The 23,095-nt window shown below is 40.9% G+C and overlaps 1 protein-coding gene across 1 annotated transcript in view; it reads left to right on the top strand.

The window, feature by feature from the left end:
* The window catches only part of USP53 (ubiquitin specific peptidase 53), a 36,958-nt gene extending 15,751 nt beyond the window's left edge, over positions 1-21,207 (top strand). Inside the window, exons 4-15 of the mRNA XM_073639758.1 lie at positions 375-488; positions 571-653; positions 6,995-7,100; positions 7,844-7,990; positions 8,158-8,307; positions 8,410-8,578; positions 9,483-9,638; positions 10,773-10,919; positions 11,320-12,034; positions 13,516-13,580; positions 16,485-16,587; positions 17,470-21,207. Coding sequence (XP_073495859.1) covers positions 375-488; positions 571-653; positions 6,995-7,100; positions 7,844-7,990; positions 8,158-8,307; positions 8,410-8,578; positions 9,483-9,638; positions 10,773-10,919; positions 11,320-12,034; positions 13,516-13,580; positions 16,485-16,587; positions 17,470-18,340 — 2,826 coding nt within the window. The 3' untranslated portion in view covers positions 18,341-21,207. The remainder of the gene's footprint in view (positions 1-374; positions 489-570; positions 654-6,994; positions 7,101-7,843; positions 7,991-8,157; positions 8,308-8,409; positions 8,579-9,482; positions 9,639-10,772; positions 10,920-11,319; positions 12,035-13,515; positions 13,581-16,484; positions 16,588-17,469) is intronic.
* Positions 21,208-23,095: the final 1,888 nt, after the last annotated feature.

Genomic DNA, 23,095 nt, shown 5'->3' with positions numbered 1-23,095 from the left:
ATTGAACTTGTGTCAGTTTCTAAAGTTTAGGTCTTATGGATTTACATGCATGTGTTGATCGACACATTGATTGTTATATATAAAGATGGCCCACTTGCGTGTTCAATAGTCTCCAGCACTGACACAGTTTTCACTAAATGCTACTCGTGATAAATGGCTTATGTATCTGTGTCTGACATTTCTGTATATCTTGGTCAAAGCTTATAGTTCAGATTCTATGTTTATAGCTGCAAAACCAGCAGTTTAAAGCCATATTCTGTACGTGTGCCCTGTTATTATGGCTGGTTATGATCCATCCATAAATTAATGTCTTCATCTGTTGTTCTTCTGTGTTTTCAATACGTTTTGTTTTTCTTAATGTTTGCCACTTACAGGAAAATATACTACAGCGAATTCATTTCCATATTGTGCCCAATAGTGAAGGTGATATGTGCACTTCAAAATCTTGCATTACCCATCAGAAGTTCGCCATGACTCTGTATGAGCAGGTATGAAGCGTGTGCGGAGTTTCCTAATTGCCAATAACTACCCTTTCTTATCCTATATTTCTTACAATGTGTGTTTCCACAGAGTGTGTGTCGGAGCTGTGGGGCATCATCTGATCCATTGCCTTTTACAGAATTTGTACGTTACATTTCCACTACTGCACTTTGGTAAGTATTCACCCCTAAATAATTTGTGTTATTACACAATATTTGGCATATAGTATTCTACCACACTCTCAGCTAAAATTCTGTGCTCTGCGTTGCTCTTGGTTAACTCAGTATTCTTGTATTAAGTCTTTATGCTGAAATATCATTTTCACTTACTTTTTACATGCATACATACATACATACATACTGTTACGGATCCGGGTGGTGGAACCTCTGTGCTGCGGTGCAAGGAGGGACCCAGAGGGGCGTAACTAAGTATCAACTCGGACCGACCTAGGTCGTACGGCTGGCTATCGACTCTGTGACCAGGGAGGGACCGAGCAGAGGGACCAGGTGCTACTCTGGGGACGACCTTGTAAGAGAGCAGGTGACTCCCACGGGTCAGATGGCTGGGACTGACCGATACTGCAGATGGGCACAGCAGGCAGGCTGACGAGGGATCCGGGTAGATGAATTGGCAGAGACGACAGGCGGGAGCCTCTAGGTAGGCTGTCAGGTGGTCACGGCAAGTGACAGGCGGGAGCCTCTAGGTAGGCTGTCAGGTGGTCACGGCAAGTGACGGGCGAGAGCCTCTAGGTAGGCTGTCAGGTGGTCACGGCAAGTGACGGGCGGGAGCCTCTAGGTAGGCTGTCAGGTGGTCACGGCAAGTGACGGACGGGAGCCTCTAGGTAGGCTGTCAGGTGGTCACGGCAAGTGACGGGCGGGAGCCTCTAGGTAGGCTGTCAGGTGGTCACGGCAAGTGACGGGCGGGAGCCTCTAGGTAGGCTGTCAGGTGGTCACGGCAAGTGACGGGCGGGAGCCTCTAGGTAGGCTGTCAGGTGGTCACGGCAAGTGACGGGCGGGAGCCTCTAGGTAGGCTGTCAGGTGGTCACGGCAAGTGACGGGCGGGAGCCTCTAGGTAGGCTGTCAGGTGGTCACGGCAAGTGACAGCAGGGGCCTCCAGGTAGGCACGGCAGGTAACAGGCAGGTGCTTCCAGGTAAGCAGGCGGGCAAAGCCCATAGACAGACTGGCGGACTGAACGGAAGACAGACTGTCGGGCTGGAGAGTAGTCAGGCTGGCTGGCAGGACCTGAGGGCTGAAGCAGAGGCAAGTACACTGTGCATCAACTATTGTTCGGGCACCTCCATATTGGAGGAGGTGCTTTATATATGGGAGGACCTCCGGCAATTGGCCGGGGACTCCTTAGGGCGGCGCGCGCGGCCCCTTTAAAAGGGAGGGAGCGCACGCGCCCTAAACACAGTGCCCGGGAAGCTGCGCACGCCGGCAGAAGCAGGAAGAGGAGCGCTGGAGGACGCCGGGCGGGGAGCGTGGCGGTGAGAGGGACGGCGTCTCTGCCTGGCAGGGGGCAGAGACGCCGATGCCATATATGCATGCATGCATACATACATTCATTCATTCAGTCAGTGAAATAAGTATTGAACACGTCACCTATTTAAATATAAAGTATTGAAGACACTTACTGAAATTTCTCTAATACTTTGTACAAAAGCCTTTGTTGGTGATGTCAGCTTGAAGACGTTTCCTCTATGAAGAAACTAGTTGCATGCATTGCTCAGGTGTTATTTTGCCCCATTCTTCCACACAGACACTCTTCAACTCCTGCTATGAAGTGAGCTTTAGTTCCTTCCAGGGCTGTGGAGTTGGTATAAAATGGACTGACTCCCGACTCCTAAAATATATAATTGGGTTCAGTATTTCAATGCAGGATGTGCTGAATATTTTTTCATAAGAATTTGGGAAAGTTCTGAAATGTCCTATAAATGTCTGTTCTATTCCTGATCTAAAGATTTAAGCTTTTAGTTGAGATTAATCTGTGCTGCATTTTATGTACATGTAGTGAGACAGTGCTTGGAGTCTGAGTTGGAAGTCAGGGAAATTGAGGAGTCAGTTGTTTGGCTTACCGCCTCCACAGCCCTGGTTTCTTCCATAAATTTTCTGTTGGATTCAGGTCGGGTAATTGGATGGGCCATTCTAGCAGCTTTATTATCTTTCTCTGAAACGATTGAGTTTCCCTGGCTATGTGTTTTTGGGATTATTGTCTTGCTGAAATGTCCACCCTTGTTTCATCCTGCTAGATGGCGGCAGATTTTTCTCAAGAATGTCTTGGTACATTTGTTCATTCATCCTTCCTTCAGTTATGTTTGCCAGTGCCGTATGCTGAAAAAAAAGCCCCACACCATGATGTTCCCACCTCCAAACTTCAGTGTTGGTATGGTGTTTTTGGGGTTATATCACTGCCTTTTGGCTTCCAAACATGTTGTGTATTATGGCATCCAAAGAGTTTAATTTTGCTCTCCTATGACAAGACTATATTCTCCTAGTATTTCTCAGGCTTGTTTAAATGTTAAGCAAACTCTAAACATGCTTTTTGTTTAGCAGTGGAGTGTTACTTGGTAAGCGTGCATGCAGGCCATGGAGGTTGAGTGCATTACTTATAGTTTTATTTGAAACCACTGAACCTGCTGATTCCAGATCTTTCTGTAGCTCACCACATGTGGTCCTTGGCTCTTGGACAACTCTTTTGAAAAATATTTTCACTGCTTTGTCTGAAATCTTGCAGGGAGCATCTGGTCATAGCCAGTTTATGGTGAAATTATGTTCTTTCCACTTCCAGATTATGGCTCCAACAGTTCTCACTGGAACATTCAGTAGTTTAGAAAGTCTTCTGTAACCAGTGCCATCAGTATGTTTTGCAACAATGTTTCTTGTGTGGCACCTTGGTAATGAGACCCCTTTTTGTAAGCCATCAGTTCAACCAGATGATATTATTTTTCACAAAGTGGCAGGATTGTCTTCTAATTACTGATAGATTTCAGCTAGTGTCATTACTTTCCATGGCCTTTTACATTTTCTTCATGTGTTCAATACATTTTCCCTATGTCACTTCTCATTATTCCACTTAATTTATTGACATCTATGGTTTTAATTTCTTTGTCTGTGTGGATTGGATGGGTTGTTACGGACATCTCATGAGAATTTCATGTCAATAGCAGCTATAGAAATATATTTACTTAGAAAATTCAACTCCTTTTAAACATAATAAATTCAGTCATTCTTCGCTGTAACCTGTGAATCCTGAGGAAGTTTTAGTGGGCATCCGCAGGACAGGAAGTAAGTACATCCCGTTCTTCAGTCGCCTGACTGCTGACACCTGGAGCTGGCTGCAGTGGCTCTAGAATGACGCGTCATCACAGGCGTAGCCAATGATGCAACTGACCGCTTCAGCCAATCACTGGCTTCAACAGTCTGGTGACGAAAGAACTTGAAGATGAATTGTAGAACAGCCCATCCCATATGTACCATAGTATCTGAGGAGTGTGGTGTGTAAGGGCATCACCATCAGGTAGGTTACATCGGCCGCTTACAGTGCCCATCACAGTGAGGCTGGAATATATCGTCATCTGTATGCTGTATTCTCTTGCATTGATAGTACACGCTCTGTATCACTGCCGATCACTCTGCTTTCCCTCCAGTCTAATCATTTTGACACCGCATTGATCTCTGCAGATGTGAAATCTAAGTGAATGGGGAGCGCAAAGTCTTAACCACTTTTGGGAATGTGACATGTTATTGTGGAGACCCTTTCAGGAGGCGAGGAGTGGTTCTCCAGTATCTAGTATTTTCAAATTAATCCTGTCAAAAACACATTTTGTCTTGTGTTTCCGACATGAGTGGCAGGAAATTGCTTCACTCCGCTCTCATTGTAAGTGAGTCAGAGGCATTATAAGCGTCGCTGGGAAAAGTTTTTCCAATCTTCCGATAAATAATGCGCAGTTACCGAGGCGTGGGCGGATTTTAGCATGTTAATGTTTTATTTAAATTGCAGCCTTTTTGAATAGTGACTCAGGCTGTACGCGCACCATGTTATTTGGGCCCAGGGTTCCAGACACAAGCAGATGTTCTTTCTTTTGGCTGCGGTGCTGCCTCTTTGTATGAGCCACCGCGAGCAGTTAGCGAAGAAATTCTGACTTTCCGAATGAAAATCGCTTTTACTGTCAAAGTTTAAGAAAAACAAGAAAACTCCTTGCATCATGTCCTAATGGATAAGCTCCCTGCAATTTAGCTACAGCACGGCGCTGCTAATGTGCGGGAAATGAGCACATGTAAATATAATTATATGGTGAGAGTATATAAATGCTGTGTCGTGTCGCTTTCAAGCAGGTCCCACATTCGCATTACATTTTACTTTTATTGCCACCACCCGTGTGCTGCAGATGGGTTATATGACAAGGATGTTGGGAAAGAAACATGGCGTTATCAGTAAGAGATGGTTAGCACCTTTCTTCTTCGAATTGGTAATCCTTTAACTTACTAATGTAGTTAATTTACAATGGGTAACCGAATCATTCGTTATCCACTCTTATCCCAGGTTCATCATCTGTACTGTCAGTCTCGTGCTCCACGCTGGAGCGACTGCTTATTTCAATATGAGCCAGCCCCCTTCTCTGCCTATACATCGGCTATCACAGAAGGGAGCTGGCTTACCAGTCAGCAGACTCTCTTCAAACACATTGTCAAGCACAGAAACTAAAATGGAGATGCTGGAGCAGAAACTCTATGATCTGGGCACCTGGCATAAACTCCGTTAATTTATGCAAGTTTGTTTAAAGTATACAGTGAAAATAAAAACTCTAAACATCCCTGTTAAAATGGCAGATTTTTGTCATGTAGAAAAAAACATACCAAGAAGAATTATTTGAAAACGTTTTCCACCTTCAATAATGTCACCCATAATCTTTACAAATCCATTGAGAAATAAACTGAAATCATTTCAAGGGGTTAAAATAAAAATAACTAAACCAAAATAATGTAGTTGCATATGTGTGAACACGATCTTATAATTGGGGATGTGGTTGTTTTCTGAATTGGCTAATTGTTAAATGGTAGTCAATGCTCAGCTGCTATCATAAAGTGATTGAGTAACCCCATATAAAATTTAGCTTTTTTAGGAGGATTTTCCTGACGTTTTCATAGTTACATTTTACACCAAAAGCCATGGGCCATGAACTGCTTACAACACCGCGAAGGGATCTCATTGTTGAAAGTTATCAAAACAAAAATTTTTTTCCAAGGCATTAGCTATGCCATGGAAAACTGTGAAGATGGTCGTCAAATAGCTTAAATTTGATAGTGACATTGCCTAGAACTGGATGTCCCTCAAAAATTAATGAAAAAACAGGAAACTTGGCCTAGGAGGCTGTCAAGAGGTCTAAAGCAACATTAAAGGAGCTGCAGGAATTTCTGTCAAGTACTCTGTGTACTTTGTGTGACATTGTCCCATATTCCTAATATGTCTGGCCTGTGGGGTAGTGGCAAGATCGAAGCCTTTTCTTACAAAGAAAAACATTCAAGCCTGTCTGTTTTGCCAAGGCCTATATCAAGTCTACTAACAGCATGTTGCAAGGTTCATCCTTGGTCTCATCACACCATAATACTTAAGCCATAATTCGAAAAGTTATGTTTGGTGCAAAGCCTATTATGGTCAGCACCAAAAGAACACCATATCCACAGTGAAGCATGGTGGAGGCAGCACTGTGCTTTGGGGCTGTTAATTTGGCAGCTGGGCCTAGAGCTTTAGTCAAGGTGGAGGGAATTCTAAACAGTTTCAAATATCAGTTAATTTTGCATCAAAACTTTCAGGTCTCTGCTAAAAAGATGAAGAGGAATTTCACTTTAGCACGACAATGACCCTAAGCATACCTTTAAAAAAATAAAAGAAAATAAAAAACTTTCAGATTTTTTTTTATTTAAAATGGCCCAGACCTGGATCTAATTGACATTCTGAAGGTTGACCTGAAGAGGACTGTACACAGGAGATGCCCTCGCAGTCTGACAAGATTTGGGGTGCTATTGCAATGAAGAGTGGGCAAAGATTGCCAATTCTAGATGTGCCATGCTGATAGACTCCAACCCAAAAAGACTGAATGCTGTCATTAATTCAAATGGTACTTCAAGAAAGTATAATTTTAAGGGTGTGCACATATATGCAACCACATATTTTTAGTTCTTTATTTTTCGTTTTTTTAACTCCGATTTCACTTGGTTTTTCAATTGAATACAAAATTGGAGAAAATATGGATGTCGGTAAACTAAAACAAATATACATGACATTTGCTTTTTATCTTGTCTAGTAAGCTATAATACGGCTTTACATTTACATTTCCCTTTTTTACTCTGGAATTTTAATTTACGTGAAGGTAAACCAGAATGGGGATGATGGTGCCCTAGAGATCCGTAATTACTATGGCAAAAGAGAGTAATGAGAGACTGAGTGTACCTCTAAGACAATGAATGCACCTCTCGTGGGATGTTCTTCACACCTGTGTGCTTTCCATTCTAGTAATGAAGTTGATCGAATGCTGGAGAGACATGAGCGCCTGAAGCCAGAGATGTTTGCTGAGTTACTACAGGCTGCAAACACTGCAGATGACTATAGAAAGTGTCCTGTAAGTATGATCCAATCATATTTCCGTGAATATACAGGACTAATATCAATTGTGTGTAATAGAAGCACTTTAATTCTGGAAACCTGAGTTGCTCTAAGACAGGGGAGAACATCATTTTTTGGACAAAGTGTCACATTGTCATAAAGAACCAGTCCCAAGGTCTGCAAAAAAAAAAAAATGTAAACGGGTACTTACATGACTACGTAACTAGGACCACTGTCAGTGCATGAATACATAACCAGAGCCAAGTTTTGAGAAGCCTTGAGTTTTTGAAGAGGATTTGAGAGTTCCTGCTTATAAAACTCACTGATCTTTCGGAGCAAAAAACTGAGCATGAACTCTCCAATTCCTCCTCCGAACTCCAAGTTTAGAGTTTTAACATAGCCATGTAGCACATCATCTGACCAGTTATGGCTCGGGGCCACCCTGGTTTGCGGGATCAGAACTCCAAGTTTAGTGTAGCGATCATGCTGCTGCAATTTCAGGCAGGGATCTGTTGCGCGCACCCCTGCCTCTGTCCCAGCGCTGAAGTGTTCAGATGTGCTCACCTTGGCTAGACGTGAATACAATCAAATACAGGAAGAAGGTAACCAGCATCTACCGGCTCTCTGCGGGCCAGAAGAAATCCATTGGTGGGCTGCATGCTCCCCGCCGGCCGTATGTTGTGCAGGCCTGGTTTAAGATGATAGACTTCCATAATCTGATCTAGTCGCATGACATTTTTAATGTCTGGCTTTATTTAGAGCAATTGTGGGCAGAAGATCAAGATTCGCCGGGTCCTAATGAACTGTCCTGAGATTGTAACCATAGGTCTGGTGTGGGATTCTGAGAACTCCGACCTGACCGAAGATGTGGTTCGGAATTTAGCTACACAGCTTTACTTACCAGGGGTATGTTTCTCTTGTAGTCTCTAAACTGATGAGTAGTAAGACTTCAGTGTATTTTTGTGCCAATGGATTTAGAGACCTTATAATCTATATGAATACAAGCTAAACATTTTTTGATGCCTCTGTAATTTCAGATGTGTGGAGTTAATGCTCTGCCTTTCTTTCCCTAGTTATTTTTTAGAGTTACAGACGAACAAGCAAAAGAAAGTAGACTTTACCTTGTGGGTATGATCTGTTATACAAGCCGACACTACTGTGCCTTTGCCTATCACACAAAGAGTGCCAGATGGGTATTATTTGATGATGCTTCAGTAAAAGAGGTAATCCTAAGTCTTCATAAAATGTGTCAAAGGAATGTTTGTTTTTTTCCCTCTTCAATGTGTGTTTTGCATGGTAAAGTTCCCCGGGTCTTTATTTTTCAGGTTGGAACCAAATGGAAAGATGTAGTTACCAAGTGCATTCGGTGCCATTACCAGCCTTTGCTACTATTTTATGCAAATCCTGATGGTACCGCCGTGACTACAGATGATGCTCTCAGGCAGGTCATGCACTGGACACCTTATAAAAGGATCTTCAGCAATGAGGATACAGGTGTGTATGGAAAATATCCAGGGGTATAAATGTGTTTACTTGACTTCTGAGATTTTTTATTTGGCAGAAAAATTTGAAGGTGTTTTTTTTTTTTTTTTTTCCTGCTGAAAATCTTGAGAAAAAGGCTCCCTAAGTCTATTCTGTGAAGGGAGTGTGAGTACACATACCTCCACTTCTCCACTCAGTTCTCTGGGACTAACAAATGGCCATTTCAATAGGGCCATAGAAGTGAATGGAGTGGTAGGTACGCATGCACACTATCACATGGAGGATTTCAGGACTTTCTTCTCTACATTGGTGGTGATAAGTCAGACCCCCAGTGATCATATTTTATTAGTTACTCTGTGGATTGAAGAATAATGGATGTCATGGAGACCCTTGTGTGAATTAGAACCACGGCTGACCAGCTTGAGCCATGTCTATATTGTCTGGATGACCATTGATGTGGGCAGCCACCATGTACTACTACGTGACTGCTTGGTAGGCAGTGGATTAACCCTGCAAGGGTGCCGGAAACAGGATTTGCATCTGGACTTCCTTTTGAATGGGGTTGTGTCTGAACTGACAACTTTTTTTGAGCTCTGATCTTTGTGAGCCATACACTGCGGAAATACAATTCTTCACAAACTTATTATGAAACTGAAGACTTGCTATCCAAATAGATACTGACCCCTATGTAATAATGCTCTGCTTCATATTTATATTCCCAGAGGAATGGATGTGAGAGAGATCAGGGTTGGCATGTTTTCTACTGGCTAGTAATGTAACCTAAAACATTAAAATGTTAGTTTTCTAGCCAATCCACCCCGATAGTTGTCAACAAACTGGTTCATATCTCTCGAGCCATAAAATTGTATGCATAAAATGCTGATCGTAACTCTCCAATACATCTCTTTCCTCAAAGCCAATGATCGAATGTCATCAACATCAAAGAAGCCAGACTACAATAGAGAGAGTGATTTTGGAGAACATATTTATCAGAACAGTGGTTACAAGCATCAGAATGACGATACAGGATTGAATCGTGGTGTCACTCAATCAAGTGCTGGCAGGGGACCTGGTATGTAAGACTTCTTCTTTTATGCCCGATCACACGTTCCGTATTTGGTCAGTATTTTACATCAGTATTTGTAAGTCAAAATCAGGAGTGGAACAACCAGAAGAAAAGTAGAATAGAAACACGTCACCACTTCTGCATTTTGACCCCTCTTCTGGTTTTGGCTTACAAATACTGATGTAAAATACTGAACGTGGCCTTAGGCTAGGACTGTGGTACACTTTTAGTGCTACTAATTTTGATTTTTAACAATTTAGTGGCTTAAAACTCCATAGGACTGCACCTATTGCTCAATAGTATCGCTACATAGACTATGTGTACCTGGAAGAATGCTCCCACTGAAAGGGGTTGTTCAGGGTTGAAAAGGGGGACCAAGAGACCCTTTTGCTACTCCTGGCCAGCCCTTTTAAGCATGTGCTACAAAACATTGTATATTATAGAATTTGTGGTCTTCCTAGAGTGCTATGATACAGTGAGGCTGGGGTCTCACTTCAAGGACATGGTTTTTCTGTGTATTACCTGTGCTTTGTGCAAAACCGCGTTAGCCAAAATCCACAAACGCACTCCATAATAGGTCAGTGTAATGGAAAATCTGTTTAGCTAGATGCAGATCTGCCAAAATGAGCTATCCTAGTAAATAAACTATCACCTACCCGTTGGCTGGATAATTAATGCATGATCTTTGGGGGTCCACTACTGCTACCCCCAGTGTTCCTGTGAACAGTAATTGTAAAGTCTCTTGATGGTACATCTATCTGTTACTTTCATAGAAGTGAATATAGCAGTAGTTTGCACCACTCGCACATAGATCATGTTCTCATGTTTTCTAGGGGTTTATGCGATCAGACCCCTAGCAATCATATTTATCGTCTATCCTGTGAATTGGTGAAAAAATATTGAATGGGATAATCCCTTTCCATATGTAATTTAATCATTTTAATCTTTTCTTGATACCAGTGATGGCTTCACATTGGGTATTAGCGGTCTGTACATGCAGCTATATTGCTTCTATATAAAATGGCACAATACGAATAACTTGTTAAAATGCTACTGAGAGGAGGATTTTGTCTCTGTAAAGTGCAGGATGTCTCATAATTAGACTGATAGTTTATAACTATTTTTACTTTTTCTTTCAAGTTAAATTGGGCCGTAATGATCCTCAGGAAAAGTTAAAAGACTTGTCCAGAGAATGTGCCCAAAGAGCAAATAACCTAAAAAGTACATCATCTGCTCAAAGAAAACCTTTGGATAAAACGCTGAAGAAAGAACCTGCCAGGCCTAGAGGTATTCTGACTCATTTAATGTTATTATTTATCATAAAGACAGTTATTATTTAATTTTTTTTTTCTGAAACCCTAATCTGTTTCTTGATCGTATTTCATTATTGACTTTGCTATAAATGCATGCAAATTGGCCATATGCTAGATAAATGTTTGCACATCCAACTTCTTGCCAATCTGTCCACGGTACGGCTCTGTTCATACCAGGTAGTATTTGTTTGATGTAGTCACCAAATCTTTTCCTAATTTAAAATAGATTCACTATCCACTTCTGATCTCTGCAGTAAAAAATCTGCTTATGATAACACCCTAAAAATCTTTAGAGATTGCAATGTTTTGCATTATTGAAGGTCTTGAGATTGGTGTTGAAATGTTCCTCTGACTTCCATTTTTTTCTGTTTCAGATCAATCACCTCAGATATATCCCTCCAAATCCTTCTCTGGAACACAATTGAGATCTGCATCTTCTCCTACTAGAAATGGCTTTAGGCAGTATCCCGACCCTCACTTCTTCAGCAGTCAAGGAAGAGGTCCATATAAGCAGCAGAGATCTGACCAGCCCAGGCATGTTTCCTCCTCCACTACAGGACAATCTTCAGTTCCCGAAGCCAAGCAACTAAGTAGAGTGAAAAACAATGCTTCTTCTGGCTATGATACAGACAGCAGTCAGGAATGCCGAGAAAAGGCAAATGGCAAGAACCGAAAGCCCTGGAGACCCATGCGAGAGACTCTAAATGTGGACAGCATCTTTAATGAGAGTGAGAAAAGTCAATCGAGTCCTCGGCATATAGCGCAGTCTAATGGCAAACACCAGCCTGTCAAGGATCAAAACACGAACCATCCTTCAAAAGAGAGTCCTAAGAAGAAAGTCCTGATGACCATCTACGAGGATGAACTAAAACAGGAGTCTGGCAGTCGGAGTTCTTTAGAATCTCTGGGGAAAGGTCAAAACAAACTTTCTGCAGACTCCAAGATGTACCATCTTGACTGCTGGCAGAGGGCAGAGTCTGGGTATGAGAGCAGTGATCACATCAGCAGTGGCTCCAGTAATCTGGACTCCCCTATAATTGAAGGGACGAGCTTCGCTGATATGAAGGGGCTACAAGAAAGTCTCTGCAGGTAAATTCTAATGTATACAAGGGGGAAGACTTACAAAGATAGAAGACCTAGAATCTTGGCTCTATTTGCTGCTGCAAAAAAAAAAAGTTTTACGTCACTTGTTAGATCAGAATGAGTTTCCAAACTCCTGTGCTGTGTATGGTTTTTTTTGTGAATGGTACATACACTTTCACGTTGCAGGTAGCTGCAGCCTATTTGTCTAAAGTTCATATAACCTTATTATTGATGTTAATTTTTACCTTTATTTCTAGGTTTAGAAACCAGTTAAGTGTTTCAAAAACCTTTGTCATGCACTGTGAATGCTTGATATTTTTCCCGATGCCCGTAATGTGTGATTCTGAACTATACTGATGATTCAATTAAAGGGGGTGGTTCTGGTATACTTTCAGGCCTAATCTGACATTTGGCGGGGACAAATGCAACAGCCCAATGCCTAGTGAGCATTGTGCCCATATCCTAGTAATTTAGGAGACCTGTGCACAACTCATTTCTAGGCATTGGGTGGCACTAATCTCTATCCACACCTAAAGTCGCATCCAGCAGGAAAGTGAAAGGGTTTGTACCAAGTTGGTAATGGGATAAGGAATTGCTGATTTATCGCTGGGACCTCCACCGAGCCCAAGAACTGAATGTAGCGAAGGATGAGCATATGAGCATCTCTGCTCCATTCATTATGGGGTCACTGTTCTCAGGATATGTGACAACAAGTATGTGATTTGCATATTCCGACCACAGTCCAACTAAATGTACCCAGCCTCGCTCCATTCACTTGTGATGTGTGAGGCCAAGCACGTCTAGTCTGCACTTGACCGTATGTATGTAAATCTGATACTTGCAGTCTTGTGACCACCCAGGTCTCTGCAGAGACACTGGAGAATCTTGACACTGTGCTGTGCACACACTGTGAGGATTCAGACTTTTCCCACAAGACCAGACAGCCCCTTTAAACCTCCTCCCTTGCCTTTAGAGCATCTTTCATAACCTTTATTTTCTGGCATTTTAAGATACCAGCCTGGCATATTTTACTTTTTGTTAATTTTTAGCATTTTTTTTAAGCCAGGAAAGACATTATTATAAAAATAATATTGGATGTTGAAAAAAAAAAAAAAAAACGCTCCAGAAACCAAATCTGCATTGTATATAGTGCATTTTGTGTCAATATAGGCCATAAAATTACGTGTGGCTGCAGTGTTTTTGGCAAGAACAAACCGCCACAAAAATGGAATTTGGGCTGGAATCCCATTGTAGCTGTTGTGGCCGTTTAAGCCGAATCTAAGAAGTATCCGTTTTTCCTGTTAGGGTATCTGCACACATTGAGTATTTTGTGTGCGGAAATTTCTGCAACATCTCTTGGTAGGAAAATGCAGCCTCAAAAACATTGCTTTTTTTTGCCTGCATTTTTTTCAGTGCATTCAATGGGTGAAAAAACGCACAGAAAATTGACATGCTCACAAATCTTCATTGGTGCTTCTGTATTTCAGTGACCATCAGCAGTCGGGAAATGGATTTCTATCTACTTCACCGCACAGTAGAAGCCAATTAAATGGTAAGTTGTTGGGAATGGATCCGAACAGCGGTCACTTTACTGTTTGTTCTCCCTCATAGAATAGGATTGTAAGGAGGTGTATTCCATGATTTGAGGTATTGTAGGGAATTGCCGTTTTATATAATTTAGCTTAAATTATGCATTAACTCAAAATTGCCTTATTTTTTTTATCACAGGCTGCTGGCGACATAGTTCATCCAGTATCTGGCTTCCCCTGCTGTGGTCGGGTTTGCACAGAAGTTTTCTATAATAAATGAGTTGTGTGCGGAAACTGGGGAGCGCACAGAACCCATTTATTACAGAAAACCTGTGCCCGTCCTTTACATCCAGCATGTGTTTAGAGAAATAATGCAATTCTGAAAATGAATTTTAGTTGAAAAGTAAATTCCACAGAATGGATTTACCATCATGATACCCAGACTGATTCTGGTTTCTATAGGACCTTTGTGTAATCTGAAGTTCTGGGTCCCGTGGCCATAATCCCAATATCCGAAAGGTGGCTGCATTACAGCATCTTATGCAGTTTTAAGCTACGTTCTCACACCCATGTCTAGTTTTACATCCATAAGAAACACTTTTTTTTTTCTCAGTGTTGCATCCATTTTTATTTTTTTTTATCTTGTTCATTTTTTAACCCCTTCACGACATGCACCATACATATACAGCGCAAGTCGGAAGTGGGTGTATTGGAGTGTTCACAGGGTGAGCTCACCCTATACCCAGAAGGTAATGGCCATGAGTTACAGCCAGGACTTGCCTCCAAAAATCGATTGTTGACCTGTTAAATGCCACTGTCGAACTCTAACCTCGGTATTAACAGTGTGCCATTTAATGTGCCCAGCGGCGCACCTGTTACATGATCACAGGTTGTCGATGGGCTGTGGTCTATTGAAGACCTCTGCTCTTGGCTTTAGGGAGCTCCCTTGAAACCCAGCCTGTGGCTGGGCTTCAAAGGAGACCTTGATTTTCACTAAAAGTGAAAAGTTAAAAAAAAACCCGTAAGTTCAAATCACTCCCTTCTCCTCCATTAAAAATAACAAAAATAAAAAAATACAAATGTGGTATCGCTGCGTTCAGAATAATTAATCCAATCAGTAAACACCGTAAACAGAAAAAATGAACAAAATTATGGATTTTTTTTGGTTGCTGTAACAAGTGATCAAAACATCCTATCTATCCCAAAATGGTATCAATGAAAACGTTGTTTCGGCCTGCAAAAGATAAGCCACACACAGCTCCGTTGACGGAAAAATGAAAACGTTACAGGTCTCTGAAAATGGCGACACAGCCATAAAATACTTTTTTTTTTTTCAAACTTCTGATATATATTTTTTCACCACTAAAATAAAGAAAAAGACTGGCGATGTTTGGTATCACCGTAATTGTACTGGTGTCGAAAATCACATTGCCAGGCCATTTTTACCACAAAATGTAGACCGTAAATACAATTCCTCAAAAAACCATGGCAGAATTGTTGTTTTTTTTTTTTTTTTCAATTTCTCCCCACTTGGAATTTTTTTTTCCCGTTTTCCAGTACACTGTGGTAAAATGAATGGTGTGAAAGTACAACTTGACCTGTAAAAACTAGCCCTCATATGTCAATGTGGACAGAAAAATAAGAGTTATGGCTCTGGGAAGTAGGGAGGAAAAAACTGAAGCTGAAATTGGCCTAGTTGTGAAGGAGGTAGACTGTCTGAAAAGTCATTCATTGCACAACTCTTCACAATGGATTAGTGAAAAGTGAATGATACAGGAATAGGACCTGCTCGGAGTCTCACAGACGGAGATCCTGATCTGTTTCTAAAACTGGTGCCTATGGATTAATGAAGCGCTGCGGGTCAGTGTGCTGTCCGAGGGGGAAACAGACAGGCTGCACTAGGATGTGTCACATGGAAGTGTGAATGTAGCTTAGAGCACCACTCCAGCATTTTGGTTTATTTTTCAGAGCTGGAGTGGCGCTTTAAACGCCAGTTCCCTGTCATATACTCATCCTCTGGCATCTTCACTGTTTTTCGGCACCGGTCCCACTGCACCATCTTGTGAGCACAGCTTCTGAACTGGTCGGACCTCAGAAGCTACGTCACAAGCTCTCAATGTAAGTCTATGAGAGCCAGAACAAGGCTTTCATAGACTTGTAGGGAAAAGTGACCTCTGGCTCGCTCCATGAAACACTGGAGCAGCCGGTGGGTCACAAACTGCAGGAGATGGACCGGAGCGGCTGCGACAAAAGATGAAAACATCGGCAGGTGAGCGACAGCGGACTTGGATTTTAAGCACCACTCCAGCAGTGCAATTAAAAAAACAGCTGGAGTGGTGCTTTAAGTCTAAAATGTGAACTATCGTCAGTACTTAATAAAACGTTTACACAATGTGAAAAGAATAAGTAACTTTACAGGGGATGTCCTGCCGCCCCACCTCCCTTGTTCAGATAATGCAGCATTAATTCCACAGGCCAGAACATGAACATCTGCCATGTTTAGTTTTGTAAAGAGCCTTGGACCAAGCTCCTCAGCCAAATCACTAGCTGGTTTTAGCCTTGCATGGTTCTCTGTGTCAGCAGAAGAGAAAAATAACGCTTCTATTTTTACATGGACTGGAATCCTGGAGACCAACCCTGCTGCTGTCAGTGAGCATTACTCACTCCAGGCATGCCTCCCTGCTGTTGTGCTGTCCTGGTGGGTCACTGCTGCCATCTGCTGTGCTGCTTATGGAATTGCAGCTGGAGACTTTAACACTATTAAACCCATGTTCTTAGTCCAAAAAATACTTTGTACAATACACACCACATTTTTATGGACACACCTACTCTTAGCATTTATTTCCCCCTTTTGGAGATGAAGGGGGTAGTGATAAATTGTGGTTATTTTAGTTATATAAACTAATGCCTATTATTTAATATTTAAGGTTACTTCAAAGATTATAATGGGTTGGAGCGTAGTAGATATGAAGATCGGTTATCCCCAGTTCCGCGTGAGCCCTTGCACGTGCATAGTCCATCTGGTCAAAGGTAGGGGTGAAACTTGTTTCCTGATAACTTCTCTTCTTACATAAATAAAGAGAAAGTTTGTCCTGGTAACAAAAAACATGTAAGATATCTGTGCTTTTATATATTTATTCCTGGATATAGATGTTTGTGTATATGGAAGACTTTACAATAGTGCATACAAGTATGTGTGATATTTCAGTAGCCAACATAGTACAGTAGCTCTATCTAAAGGTTTTAAAGAACAGAAGCCATAGAAAAGGCAGGGAGGGTTTTACTTTATTTTTTAGCCCTTTTTCTGAAGATTCTCTACATACAAGTGAGTTTTATGTACCTTTCCATGGCCATCTGATGATCCAGGTTTTCATTTTCTGGCACCTATCAGTTTCCATTGATGCAGGAATAGGATTCTTACTGTACCAGGACGTGGTTTTGCTCATTTGTATACGCAATACTTTTAGAAGGCCTTTTTTTTAGTGAAAATTCAGAACCACAGAGTCAACAGCGATCACAATACGTGATCATTGCATGGGGCACAGAAGCTATGTCTGCACAATGACCAAGCTGAAGGTTGACCTATAAAACGACCAATGACTTGAAAAATGTTAAAATGTCATTACCTAGAGTTTACACTCAAAATAATCAGTCCAGAAAAAAACAGGGCCTTAAATTACCATAGATGTAAAAATAAAGTTATGCATTATGAGGACAGAATATTAAAAATATCCCTTTTATTACAAGGGGAAATCTGGCCTCTGCAGGAAAGCTTTGGGAACATCTGTTCTGCCATTTCTTTCCATTAGAAATTTAGAAAGCGACTTATTCTAAGTTAAAGGCTATGCCTTAATCTTGTCACTTGTCCTTTTAAATTTTGCTAAGTTGATTAACTTTTTCTTTCTTCTAAAGGAAACAAATTGGTGACCGTAAGAAGGACGCTCGTTCCCCAACCCTGTCGTTGCGTAAAGACTACAACATGAAAGAGGTGCATGTGAACAAAGGAGAAGACTCCCGAGAAAGGTCATATCATCTGTCACCCTGCTCTCCAGAAAGTTGCTGTTTGCACATTGAGCATTCACCTTTGAATGGACAAGTGATCTCTCCTGGCAGTCCGTCTGCACAGTGCAATCGGGTGCAGTACATGAACGCTCCATATTTTGCATCTGATGAAGAGCTGTCCTGCATTCGAGAGGATGGCTGCTGTGTAAATCACCGGAACTCTAATGATATACCTCCTCCTCTTCCCCCCAAGAAGTATACACGAAGTGCTGTGTCCAGAATGGAGCAGAGTTTTGCACCGGCGGCCTCTGCTGCACATCTAGACACCTTGTCTCATGTACCTTCAGTCAGTGCCGAGAGGCATTCTCCTGGTGATTTTATCAGAGCAGACGCTGATGTAGACTACTATCCAAAGAAAGACCCCTATCACAGCAGCGATCTACAATTTACTATGCCAAATGTGTCTGGATCTTCAATGTATGACTGCCGACCAAATATGCTTCACACGACTATGGATATGGAGCCCATTTCCCATGTAAATGATACCGTCGCCCTCACTACATACTTCTCTGTGGACAACTGTATGACTGACACTTATAGGTTAAAATACCATCAGAAGCCCAAGGTCTACATGACTGAAAGCACAGCGTTCCACAGGGATCCTGGGCACTTACAAGTACCTGAGACCGTTACTGAACCCTCTTACCATAGAAGCATTGAGAATGCCCATCATTCGCTTTCCAGATCAAAAGCTTTTGGAGGTGTACCCTGTAATAGGTAGGCTAAGACCCCAACAGAACGAGACGCCTTTCCTAGAGGCTCCATTTCTAACTGGTCGGCTTAGCTACATGGCTTTCATGTTACTAGAAATTCCTGAAAATCTGCGTGCAAAATTGTTAGACTTGAAAATCCAACAGCCCATGAATGTGGCAACTCCTGTCCTTAACAGCAGGGGGCATAATGCATTGCAGAAAACTAGTATTGCTGAATTTGCACCATGTCTGTCTGTTGTCATAGATTGAGGACCTCAAATCTATTGCCCCAGGGATAGGTCTTGAAAGTCAGAATTGGCTCACGTTAAAGCCAGGGTTTCACTCCAGTGAATAAAGTGCTATCTAAATAGGTTTTTATAGGTCATGTAAACCAGTTCATTGGAATTTGCACACAGCCATTAAATAGTCGGAATCCTATGCTTAAAAACATAGATGGAATTTTATGGAGGGGGGGATTTGCCTTTTTATATTTTCATAGAAGTAAAAAAAAAAATTGAAAAAGATATAGTATATTATTAGATGACAGGTTGCGACTTATATTTATTTTGTTCTACTTCTGTCTCGACTGCTGTCTTCATTGAGCCCAAAATGAATTACACGTGTGGATGCTACCGGCAAAGGGAACGCATTGACAGATTGGTGCATAATGAGTCATTTGTGCCCATTGGTATTGCTGCCACAACCACAAAGTCTGGAACATCAGAGGTTTAAATATTGGCCTTGAATGTTATTTTAATAGGTATTTTATATATGCACACTTTAGTTTTTTATGGTAACACTATCCGGAGACTAGGGATTTGCTAAAATACTGTGGAAATATTGTATAATTATTATTTTTGATACAGTTTGACTGATAAGTGAAGCTCCATCTTTTAGCACATTGGCTGTTCAGTCGGCAAATGGAAAATCTAGCATCTTATAATGTATTCTATTCTATTCGATTATATAATATATTTTATTTTTCAATATATTGGGAATTGGCAGTAATGTCCCGATCGGTCAAAATACAACCCTATTGGGGGAGATGTTTGAGTAAGTGTGTGCTACTAATGGCAGCTTGTTTCCAGGTAGTGACAGAACTATATTTTTCTGTATGGAGAATTAAAGCTAAAATAACAGGAAGAACAGGTAATAATGAATCATTTGTTGACTATGTAGCGAGTCTTGGTCAAAGGTGGAGTTTCACTTGGAGCTCAGTAAGAATTAATAAGGTGGCTGGGCTGTCGTGTTTTTAGCACGTACATTTTCTTCATGATCCAAATTTAAAGGCGTTTTCCCACAATTGCATACTATTGCCTGTCCACATAAGTATCCGATGACTGCGCATTTTACCAATCATGAGAAGAGGGGGAGTACTTCTACCATTTGAATGGAAATCCCTATTTTTGTGATTGCTGGCACCCTTGCGATCAGATCCTTATTACTATTTCAAAGTGTGGAACAAGCATTTAAAGGGAATCTGTCAGCAGGTTTTTGCTACCTCACCTGAGAGCAGCGTAATGTAGGCAAAGAGACCCTGATTCCGACAATGTATTACTTAGATTACTGGGTGCAGCGGTTCTGACGCAATCAGAGGTTTTAGATTTAGAATGAAGCCGAGCTGAGAAAGCTAATCCCACCCACACCAGACTCTGTATATACAATGTCCATAGGCAATGAGGTGCATAGTTGCCGGACTAGTCCAGCAATGTTAATCTTGGTGATAAATCCTTCACCATTAGTAAACAGCATGCACTTTGACAAGTGACACATCCCTGAATTCTGTGTTTCAGCCTCAATCTCCTGCTGTGTTCAGATTAAATAGCAAAAACCTCCTGACAGATTCCCTTTAAGTCCGTCTTCAGATAGATGCAGTATGTGCGCCATATCTGGACCCCATTCATGTATACTTAACACTGAAATCACTATAGGATGCTATGTTGGTTCTCGCTGTTGGGCTTAATCACCCACTTTTGATGTGCATTACAGTATAATGTGTATGAATGGGTTTCTCAAAGCTGCATCCAAATTTAGTGCAAATAATCTGCATTACAAGGAGTAACATACAGCGATCACTTTTAATTCTTTGCGGCTTAATGCCTGCCGATTTTGGCTTGGCTTTAAGGATCAACTCATCCATGTCTAAATTGACCAAAACTTATATTTACATGTGGCTGATTAAAGAAATTTCAATGACTTTCCCCATTCATCGGGAAGAAGAACTCTTGGCACAAGCTGCAGAAACAACCCCACTTATATGTATAGAATGTCTCAGAAATTTCTCAAAGGCTTATCCTGAGTGTCCCAGTGCCTAATACGGATTCTAACCTTTATCTGCCTTTAAGTGGCGGTATAATTGCTTTTTGCTTTTTTTTTTAAACATGACAGGAGATTAATACTAGTACTTGGTATAGTTTTCACTTTGGATCCTATAGACTGGTTTTAAACTACAGTTATGGTTTTATAGTTCCACAAAAATCTCAGAGGCCTATAATCTTGTCTCTTGTGTTTTTATTTAACACTATTTTCCAATCCAGTCGGCAGCACACACTAGCTCGTCCAACCCTGTCTGGAACAGAGGCCTTGAGTCCGCGGACTGCTGTGTAAATGTAGTAGTTTCTACCCGGGTAAAGCCTTTCTTCAGATACACTCCAGTGGAAGCACTCTCTTATTTTCCTGGTTTTATAATTTCAATGAAATGTGTCTTGAGTACAAGTGACGACCTCTTATTTGTAGAATGTGACCTCTTACCTTTGTATGGCTTTGCTTCTGTGCCTATTTATACATATATATTTTGTGTCCTGACATGAAAATCTAGATTTGTACTACAGGAAATTCTATTTTGAAATGGCTTGTAATATTAGAACAATATATAAATGTCGTAACATTTCTTTTATTTGTGTTTTGGGTTTGACTCTTTTTTTTTTTTTTTTTATGTTGACTTGCAATGTGTTTTTTTGAATGTTACATATTTTTGTACATTTTGAGAGCTAGACCATTTGATATTGTGGTTATCAAAGGAACTTTAATGTGCAATATTTAGTGGAAAAAAAACTGCTTTTTATAGTTGATTTTACTAATTGTATAAGTCTAACAGATATTTTTTTTTTTTTATAGAGAGTAATCTGAATTACCAGGATAATATTTATCGAACTGATAGAATTATGAGAAGTCCAAAAAGTTTAGATTGTATGGCCCCCATTTTTGCTCTTTTTCCTAGCAGATTAGCTACAAATCTTGGAGGGATGCGTCCACATTTTTAGAAGTTCAATGCAAAGTATTTTCTTGTGGATGTAACTGAAGGCTCTTTTTTATAGTTTAATGCCGAAAAAATGTGGTCAGGGATATAGGGTCAATGTGCGCACAATTTATTCTAGATATCAAAGAAACAGACAAGCACATTACTTTTCTCATTAAAATAAGGTACAAAGATCTCCTTTGCCTTCATGTATAAAACGAGGGCTGTGATTGAATCCGACAAACAATACTACTGTATGATTAGGACTTGAGAGCTTTAAATTGCAAAAAAATAGGGGTACGTTTTATATTTTATGGGCAAACTTTGCACTAAAACCACCAAATTCATATCGCTATTTAAGCAACTTTGGCACAGATGATTGTGCCGCCAACCTCCACATATGAAGCACAGCGGGTTAGCTTGTCCAGCGAGGATACAGGACCACATTCTCTGTAGTAAAGGTAATCCATAGTATCAGTCATTGGAAGCTAGGCATTATATTGCTACAATATTTGACATCTGTGTACTGATCGTTTGATATTCTCTGTATAAAGCCTTTATGAATATGTCCTTATGTGAAGACAATCAAAGATCAAATGTTTCAGTAATAAATTGTATTTTTTTTTCCAAAATGTGTATTTTTCTCTTACTGTAAAGAGTGAAAACAGACCTTTTCTTTAACCCCCTTAACGACTGCCAAAACGCACTAAAACGGCGCATTGAACAGCTTTGTCCTCTATAAAAAGACACAAGGAGCACTGACATTTCTCCAGTTGTAGGAGAAAATTGTCAAGTGTGTATTTGACTCAACGGCACAGGAGGCAGTCTTCGAGTCAGTTTCTGGGCATCCTCTATCAGAGTGCCTTTTTATTGGCCTTGTCCCTGCCACTCCCACCCAAAACAGTCCTCAAAAAAGATGCTGGGTTTGTAGGAAGCGAGGTAGGAGTGATTTCCTTTTATTGCCCCATCCCAACCAGACCTCCCCCTGTTTTGACATCCTACCACACAACTTCCCATTATTAATTTGACATGAATAAGACCAATTTGTGTGGTAGCGACTTTTTTTTTTTTTTCTGTTTAGTGGGCCTCAGTAGAGGAATTTTTTTTATTGGACAAATAAAAAGAATATTTTTATTATCAGTAAAACACATTTTACCCCATTTCACAATTAATTAAAGGACTTGATCACTCACATACCAAACTATTATTCAGACAAATTCTCATCCACATGCCCACGTCTGTATACTCCAGAATGTGGAACCCACAAATGTTCTTGAAAAAAGTCAAGTCATCTGAAATTGTGTTTTAGGGGCATGCCTCCGTCTGTGAGTAATAATTCCTGGAAGGATTTTCTTGTTTGCTCAATGTCTCTGTAAGCTTTGAATGGGTCCTGGAATTCCATCAAGTTTACCCTAAAGAACAAATGGTGCGCTATCTATTATAGGCACAGCCGTGTGTCCAGTGCTCACATTGGTGCCATATTGGATGTATATCTGAACTGAAAAATGAGTGCAATAAAACTTGGTGTGTTCCTCAGAACGTACAA

This window comes from Phyllobates terribilis, unplaced genomic scaffold (assembly GCF_046119375.1).
Source record: "Phyllobates terribilis strain yellow unplaced genomic scaffold, ASM4611937v1 Scaffold_1__5_contigs__length_1240528914, whole genome shotgun sequence".
Classification (NCBI taxonomy): domain Eukaryota; kingdom Metazoa; phylum Chordata; class Amphibia; order Anura; family Dendrobatidae; genus Phyllobates; species Phyllobates terribilis.
The sequence above is the reverse complement of the archived record's forward strand: the minus strand, read 5'-3'. Positions and strand labels throughout refer to the sequence as shown.